We start from the raw sequence: 8,248 nt of genomic DNA on the forward strand, positions 1-8,248 counted from the left end.
CTGGCCCTGACGCAGCATAATTTTACTTAACAGAGCCGGAATGACACAAACAATCTTGCGGGTTGGAATCCTCACAGACGGGGGCCAAGCCATTCAAAATCTCTATCTTCCTGTTCTCCGAACACTTCATGACTCCTATCGCGTCGCTGCTATCTACGACTCCTCCGGTCTGTCTTCGAAAGACAGCACTGCCAATGACTTGCCTAAGGTTGCTTCTAACCCGGAAAAGGTTCTGGATGACCCTTCCGTCGACCTTGTCCTGAACTTCATGCCGAATGAATACCACGAAACGTACACTGTGGCGGCTTTGGAAGCGGGCAAGCACGTTATGGTGGAAACACCTGTCAGCCTGAGTATTCCGAGTGCAAAGCGTATAATCGAGGCCGAGAAGCGCGCTCCGAACCAAGCGAAGGTTTTCGTGGCCTCTGCACGTCGACATGCACCTTGTTTCGAGGTCTTCAAGAAAGAAGCTGCTAGCCTGGATCGGATATATTATGCTCGATGCCGGAATATCGCAGGGCCGCATTTGGCACACACAGCTACTACGCCGAAGAACAAACACTTAAGAGTAAACGGCAGTCTACCAATTGGGCTGTCCCTCGATGACCAGCATGGCGAGCGGCTGCGCCATTGCCTTCTCCAAGAGGTATTTCTTGGCGAGGATTTGACCGAAGAGCGCCTCTCCTTGAGCCGATTCCTGGCATCCTTGGGATGCCATGATTTGGGACTGATGCGCGATACACTGGGGTATCCCGATGCCATCTCCAATATTACGGTGAATGAACCATTCTACTCGGCCGTGTTCCATTACAATGGTAGCGTTAGTCGGGGTCACCATCCGTTTACTCTGATATACGAAACGGGAACCGATTCCGTTCCTCGATGTGACGCACACCTAGCTCTGTATGGTAATACCAAGACTGTGAGCATGCACTACGACTTACCATACGCCCAGGGCAAGCCATCACGGGTGGTCGTGGAAACGGCGGATGGCAAGGGTGATCTGAAAAGAACGGAGAGTGTTAGTAGCTGGGAGGATGCATTTAATGCCGAGCTTAAGGCGTTGTATGCGTTCTTAGTTGACGGAAAGCCTGCCCGGACAACAGCGCAAGACTCTCTCCAGGATCTTAAATTGTTCCAAACAATTTTTGAGCAATATGATCGACAGTGTGGGACCATTAGAACCCCCCTTGGCTAAATTGGTGACGCGTTTTTGCCTGATCGAACAATTCTGCTATTAGATTCGCCAGCTGGCTATTTTATTCTTGTTATTGTATATGTCTTCCTACTTGTGGTTGACATAAATATTAGCGTGAAAGGCGGGGGTTATCGAGGTATACAAGCACATTGTTTGGATATATTGGTGTTTGCTAAATTGTTACGTGAGATCAACTCTAGTTTTAAACGAGACCCATTGTCACTTTGATATTATATGCAAGACAGGGTCTGTCTATGATACGCAACGGTTCACATATGGATTCACCGCTTTCCCTTCTTCTTTTTCTTGTTAGCACCTCCTCCGCCTTGAGATTTCTGCTGCTGAGCCACGGGCGCAGGCGATTCCTCCGCCTTTTCGTTGACAATACCTCCCTGCGTCCGTTCGGCGGCCCGTTGCTTGCCTTTTCGGCCCTTGGGCCGGTAACTAGAACGGTCGCGGAGGGGCAACCAGCGCTCCGGATCCGGCGTCTTGCTAGCATCATAATCCTTGGGCAGACGCGACTTTCTCACCCGCTTAGTTGCACGACCTTGTTTATCGCTAGATGTCCTCTTTCTAGCCCCAGCGATGGCCGCTGCGGCTGCCGCGGCTGCGGAGGAAGGAGGGGATATGCCGGCTGATTCAAGTGCGTTTACATCGACATCCGAGATCAGATCGTCAATTGGAGGGAGAGTGTCAACCTGGGACTCGACCTTGGCATGGTCCAGTGTTGCCTGGGAAGCAACGTAACCGGCGACGGCGAAAACATCTTGGCTGTCCTTCTGGTAGAGAGACTTGAACAAATCACCGGCGGTTGTAAGATCGGAGCGGTCCGACGAGTGCAGCAAAGACTCTGCGGCCGCACGAAGAAGTGAAGAAGGCGCCTCAACATGCTCCTGCCAATAGGCTGCCGCTTTAGCGAGTTCCGACCTGATCTGGACTCTCCGGCCTTCGAGCTTATAGAGCGAAACGAGAATGCCTAATAATCCAGGGTTGAAGCGGACCTCCTTATCCTGTTCAGAGATGGAGTCTTCGAGTAGCTGCAGGGATTTCTCTAGGGTGGTAATTGCGGAAGTAGTGTTGCCTTCGGTCACGTAGAGTTGCACGGCTGTGAGCGCTAATCCGATGTCCTTCGGCCGCCTTTCAAGTGCGGGTAATATCGCCTTCAGGGCTGGTGTGCCAGTTTGACCACGTGCATGAGCAGCCGCATTGTAGACCGACAGGAGGTTTACGTTTGGTTTAGCAGATGGATATGATGCTTGAGAGAGCGCCTTCGATGTTGATCGGATAATACCGTCATATTTCTGGACGAGAAGATCCGCCGAGTGGACATTGCCGGTCACTATATTGTCCTGGTAATCGAAAAGCTTATCGTTGTCAACCGAGACGGGGGTTGCATGTAAGGATTTGTAGAGAGCGTAGGGGTTGGTCGTTGTGTCGCGGACAAGTGTGATGTTATTCAGGGCGACTCTCTTGGTGGAGAGTTCAGAGATACTGTGCAACAGTGAGCTTCAATGGCCGTAATTGACTTGGAGCAGGACGCATACTCATTGACGGAAATCTCCTCAAGCACCGACTCTGCCTCCTCCGACTTTCCCTGACGGATCAAGACATATAGCTGCTGCACCGCAATCGGGAGCAGCTCAGCGGCTTTATCTTCGGGGGTAAGGTCTTCCGATGTCCGGCATAGTTCTGCACAATGATGATCAGCAACCGTCTTCATGGTGGCTCAGCCCGTACAAACCTTTTGCCCGCTTGAGCAACATTTCTCCCTTACTGAATTCGCCCTTGGCGATACTAAGACAGGCCGCATTGTAGACGGTCTCGAATGCCTCCAGATCATCTCTCGTGGGCCTGTTGTGGCGGACATAGTCGGGGTATCCTTTCCATTGTAACTGGGCATCTACAGCCCACGCATTGATGCGCAAGTCGTTTTCTTCGTTCGCCAGGGCGGTCTCGTCTTTAGTCAATTCTTCGTAGAGATCAGCTGCGCGGCGGAATTTCTCGGCGCGATAGGTCTATGAGACCAGGTGGTTAGCAGTGACCTTCCGCGGGGACATGCGGTCGGAAGACAGGCAGCGATGACATACGGCTTGAGCCTCCAAATGACGAGCACCTCTATTGTTCACGACTTGTGACGCTACCTCAATGGCTTCATCCAGGTTCGCGGTCTTGTACAGGACGTAAGCGTATTCCAAAGCGGCCCTCTTCTTCAAAGCATCACCTCCCTCTTCGAAGACACGCAGACAGTCCTCGTAGCGGTCGAGCTTTAGCAATGCCACCACTTTCACATGCTGCGCCTGAATATCCGATTTCGATTTGGCCAAAGCTGCGTTGGATGAGCGAAGGAATTCCTCGTGATCGTCGATTGACGTCCGCTGTAACAGCGAACTCAGTGATTGGGTAGCCATCGTGAGAGGTGTTGAATAGACGGCGGTCGGTCGGCAAGATGGTTGGTTGGGCCCAGAGAGGGCACGAATTCGGTCGAAGATTATAGCCTTAGTTGAAAAGAGCGTCCCATATACTTAATTGGACCTTGACTGAGGAGCGGGATGGCTGTGGTTGATCTTCAGATACGCCGATGTGGACTATCTGTGCGGAACTGAGATATTACTCCATCGGGGAATCCTGCACTCGGAGAGCGTTTGGCTCGCCGTAGGGCTTCCTTGGTTGATGGCCCGATTCTTCAGGCAGATTTATTTAGTCCGTTCATATTATCCAGATTTGGCCAAAAGAGTTCCCTGCCTAGGTCCTTGGTAAGTACTCCATATTACTACCCCTGCTTTCCATCTTTCTTTCTACGAGTCCATTCGATCGACCACAGACCATCTGTTTCTCAAAGTGACCAAGCCCATGGCTCGATAGTGCATACTATGTATAGGCTCGTCCCCCTTTAGTGTGAAAGTCAATCATAATGTGTCACACCCTGCAAGGTTTCAGTGGCTTTTCATGGCACCTTGCTGCTATCAAATTTGAGGCACGCCTAGAACACGCCAGACTCCAAGACAGGGTCTAGGTCTTGAGGTTTCTTCCCTGGAATTGGGGGAGAATAGTCACACATCCAAGTCTACTTCACGGGATGTATACTAGGATGAGTCCTCTTGCAATGCAGATTACCCAAGTAGTTATTCGCGATTGAAGCTGAGTTGATATGTTCCAAGTTCCCACTCCCCCATGCCTCTCCTGCACAGTCTTTTCCATATCCAACGGTTACGCTATCGGTTCCTCCATTTGGAGTAAAATGCATGCCAAGATCATCTAAAAACGCCCTAATCAGGTGATGTTGGTGACAGTTGATAGGGAGATACCTTCCAAGACGAAGATTAAGGATGAAATGAACCAGATCCAGATTGCACAGTATCGATGATCTATTTTTATATCTATGCATAGACATCCCTGTTCCATGGCGTGAGAGATATGCAATCCATTGACAAGGAAGGAGAGGTAAACACAAAATTCAACAGAAAAAAAAAGTCAAAGACCCATCCGTATAGTAATGAACGATCCAAAAGGGAAGAAAAGGAAATGATGCCAAGCGATTGGCCTGCAGCCGTCGTCATCATCCCGTGGGCCCCTCGAGAGGGATCGTCTCCAAAAGAATGTTACCCGCGCGTCTCCGTTTGCGACACTTCCTTTGCACGACCGGGTCTTTCGTGATGGGAATGAGAGGTGTCACTGTCAAATGCAACCCTTCACCCCTAACAAGATGTTGTCTCGGTATTCGGTCAAAAATTGAATGATCATTGGAAGCATTGGCAATTGCGCAAGAGGATTAATATCACAAGCGCTGGAAGTATGGAGGGCGTCGACGCCACTGACCACAAGTCTCAAGCCAACAAAATTCTCCTATTTGGGATCCACGGCCGATCAGCCCCTGTGAAAAAAAAAAATAAAAAACAAAAAAAAACTGTTGCTGGATCACGGCTCCATGAGGCAGGTGCTGCCCTGACAAGGAGACGTAATCTCATTCGATAGCCATCAAGCTCAATCTCCATTTTTTTTCTCCAAAGGACCCAGAGTGGCCAGTCCCATGGTCGATCGTCTGGGCCTTCTCCGCCTGGAAATGACTGCTTTCGTTGCAAAGCCGAAAAAACTCAGGGCAAGCGACTCGCTGGCTGTTAAATCCATGGTCCAGGGTCTCCGTTGATCGGCTGGATCTTTCCCTTGTTTGCCTCCTTTCTACACCCAAATCTGCTTAATTATCGGTCGGTTAGTGTTTACATACTGACTGATGCCCACCGTTGCTCCCGCTGCCGTCATCCCGACCCCGTACTGGCCTTCATAACCGGCTTGGAGCATTTTCTCTCGTTTCCTGTTTTTATTCTTCGTCGTGTATTACGACCTCTCTCTCGTTATCTTCCCCTCATCCTCCACTCGTTACCGCTCATCTCCTTCATCCCGCCTTTGGTGTCGTGCTGGAAGATCGAGATGCTTATGTTTTTCTAGTGCGGTACCTAATCTACTATAATAATTTCACCGTTCAGCTCTTCTCTTCGAGAATCCATAATGTTGGCGAAAGTTGGGGAGAAGCCCCCTACGATGGGTGCCTCGCGCGTGTGGAAGAAGAAGATACTACGTTTTACTGTCGTTCTCGGCTTGGTGGGCGCTTTTGCGTATTTCCTCTGGCCTCAGATTGAACCCCAGGAGCTTGCTGCCGAGCCTATCTCCAATATCACAATCACGTCAGATGTGCAATGCGAGCCGGACTTCGACGCTCTTCGCCGTCTCGATATCCATAAATTGTCAGGATATACACGTCGCGAGGTGATCGCCGTTCCATCCTCCAACAATGCCTTGCCCGTCAGGCAAAATCTACAGACGCCCTTGTTCGAGCGGCAATCGTCGAATGACGCTGATCGCCTCTCGCTCCAGAAATCGCAGGACGATTGCATGATCCCAGAGCCTGTGACTGTCCAGGTTCTCCAGCCTCCAAGAAACGTGGATGCATCACATATCGACTTCGGTGTTGCGACAACCCTGGGACGGCTGAATGAGTCTTTAGATGCGTTCTCTCACTGGGCTGGCTACACCAAAACTCGCATCTTCGCTCTCATTGAGCCTGATATGGATAAGCGGACACATGAGGTCCAGGCTAAGGCGGACTCTCTCGGGATTAATTTGTATATTACGGAAAACGACGAAGAGTACCAACGCCGGTACTTCACTTTGGTTTCGCACTTGGGTAAGCACATGCGGCCGCAGACGCGATGGTCCTGCGTCATTGACGATGATACCTTTTTCCTGTCCATGTCTGAACTGGTGAAGGCTCTTGAGGAATATGATGATACCCAGCCTACATATGTCGGCGGTCTCTCGGAGTCTATCCCACAGATCGGTGTGTTCGGTTTGATGGGTTTTGGAGGCGCAGGCGTCTTCCTATCCCGGCCCCTCGTGGAGGAAATCAGCAAGCCCGAGGTCTTTGAAGCCTGTCTGAATACGGACCACACCGGCGACCGGAGGATATCGTTGTGCATTTACCAGCACACCTACACGCACCTGACCATCAACCACCGTCTGCACCAGCTTGATGTTCAGGGCGACGTTTCCGGATTTTTCGAGTCCGGACGGCAACCCCCTCTGTCGGTACACCATTGGAAGTCGTGGTTCCATATGGATATGGCGAAACTCAGTGTCGTCAGCGAGCTCTGTGGCGATAGTTGTCTTTTGCGGCAATGGAAGTTCGCCGACGGGTGGATCTTGACAAATGGCTTCTCGGTCATGAAGTACAGCCAGGAGCTTGATCCGAACGACAAGACCATGGAACTCACATGGGAAGGCCAAAACGGAGCCGTGCACGAGTCGTTCCTGCACGAGTTTGGTCCGTTGCGTGGAAAGGACTGGGATAAGTTCAGCTATGTGCTGGAAGACTCGGTGCTCGACGGCAACAACGTACGGCAATGGTACGTCCATCGCGATCCTGAGCAGGGCGACCAAATTTTAGAATTGATCTGGCGAGCTCAATAGAGGACTATTTGAGTTCTCGCTTTGGCGTCTGGGGTGTTTCTGTCTTACTACATTCGATCGGCACTTTGATGCCTCTTTCTCCCTTTCATCGTTGGTTCGGGTATGCCACCACCTTCACCCACATCCCCCCTTTCTGTCTATAGATAAAAGACCGCCCTTCGGCGGAAGCGTATATACGGTTTAATCCTCACGGCGGATAGATTATGAGTTTCGTTATTTCTTTCTGATGATATCAATTTGTGCAATACGAGTGATGCATGGTTCGGACTACCCTTGTTTGCTGTTGTCTCGTTTATAGCCCAACCATTGCTGGAGTATATATCGGAAATGGAAGGATCTTAGATTTTCAGACCACTTCTCTGGTTTAATATATAGAATGAAGACCAGTTTTCTATTTTCATCTGTCCGTGCCAAGCATATCTCCATCACGGTATGTACAATAATGACCATTAACTGACTCTATAAACTCCCATACTCATCATCATGACCCAAGAACCAACTCCCAAAGCTCCCAAGAAGTGATTGACCCCTGCACCATTGCACCGTCTTCACCCTATATACATACGCTCCATATTATATACCAGGAGGAAACCCAATCCCAAATGCACGCTGCGAGCATATATACAAACCACACACAACGAACGCAACCAAAAAAGTAAAAGTAAAAAAAAAAAAAAAAAAAAATCTCAAAACGAGATCTCTGTCCCCCCCCACAATCCTCTCCCCAGCCTCCTCCTCCCGCTCCTGCAGATCTTCCGAGATGCCCAGAAGATTGAACCCGGATTCATCGGTGCGCCACGAGATGGACGGCGGGCCACCAAACGACGGCAGGAAGTCACTGACGGAAAGCGAGCAGTCGAAGCTGATGATGCCGCGACTTTGCTCCACGAGGGCCGGGAAGAGATATGACTGGGATCCGCGGATGCGGGAGAGGGTGGTGAGGATGCCCCAGAGGAGCTCGCGGGGGTCGACGGCGGCTTCGGCGAGACGGTGGGCGGCTTTGGTGCTGAGGGAGCGGGAGACGTCTGCGACGGAGGTGCCGAGGTCGTAGAGCTTTTGTTCCTGGATGTGTGTGTTAGGGTTGTGGGG

At 50.8% G+C, this 8,248-nt stretch overlaps 3 protein-coding genes across 3 annotated transcripts; 2 read left to right on the forward strand and 1 right to left on the reverse strand.

The window, feature by feature from the left end:
- Positions 1 to 40: 40 nt before the first annotated feature.
- On the forward strand, positions 41 to 1,198 carry ANOM_010310 (Gfo/Idh/MocA family protein; the record flags this gene model as incomplete). Its single annotated transcript, XM_015555566.1, has 1 exon — positions 41 to 1,198. One exon carries the CDS (start codon positions 41 to 43, stop codon positions 1,196 to 1,198), a length of 1,158 nt encoding a protein of 385 aa, XP_015403391.1.
- A 281-nt stretch (positions 1,199 to 1,479) lies between these two features.
- Positions 1,480 to 3,784, reverse strand: ANOM_010311 (signal recognition particle subunit SRP72; the record flags this gene model as incomplete). The annotated part of the gene is made up of 4 exons (XM_015555567.1): positions 3,286 to 3,784; positions 2,940 to 3,213; positions 2,743 to 2,887; positions 1,480 to 2,689 (listed from the first exon to the last, which is right to left on the reverse strand). The coding sequence occupies exons 1-4, from the start codon at positions 3,604 to 3,606 to the stop codon at positions 1,480 to 1,482; spliced, it is 1,950 nt and encodes a 649-aa protein (XP_015403392.1). The 5' UTR covers positions 3,607 to 3,784.
- A 1,917-nt stretch (positions 3,785 to 5,701) lies between these two features.
- Positions 5,702 to 7,159, forward strand: ANOM_010312 (glycosyltransferase family 31 protein; the record flags this gene model as incomplete). The annotated part of the gene is made up of 1 exon (XM_015555568.1): positions 5,702 to 7,159. One exon carries the CDS (start codon positions 5,702 to 5,704, stop codon positions 7,157 to 7,159), a length of 1,458 nt encoding a protein of 485 aa, XP_015403390.1.
- Between the last annotated feature and the right edge of the window lie 1,089 nt (positions 7,160 to 8,248).

Source organism: Aspergillus nomiae (genome assembly GCF_001204775.2).
Source record: "Aspergillus nomiae NRRL 13137 chromosome Unknown contig00343, whole genome shotgun sequence".
Classification (NCBI taxonomy): Eukaryota; Fungi; Ascomycota; class Eurotiomycetes; order Eurotiales; family Aspergillaceae; genus Aspergillus; species Aspergillus nomiae.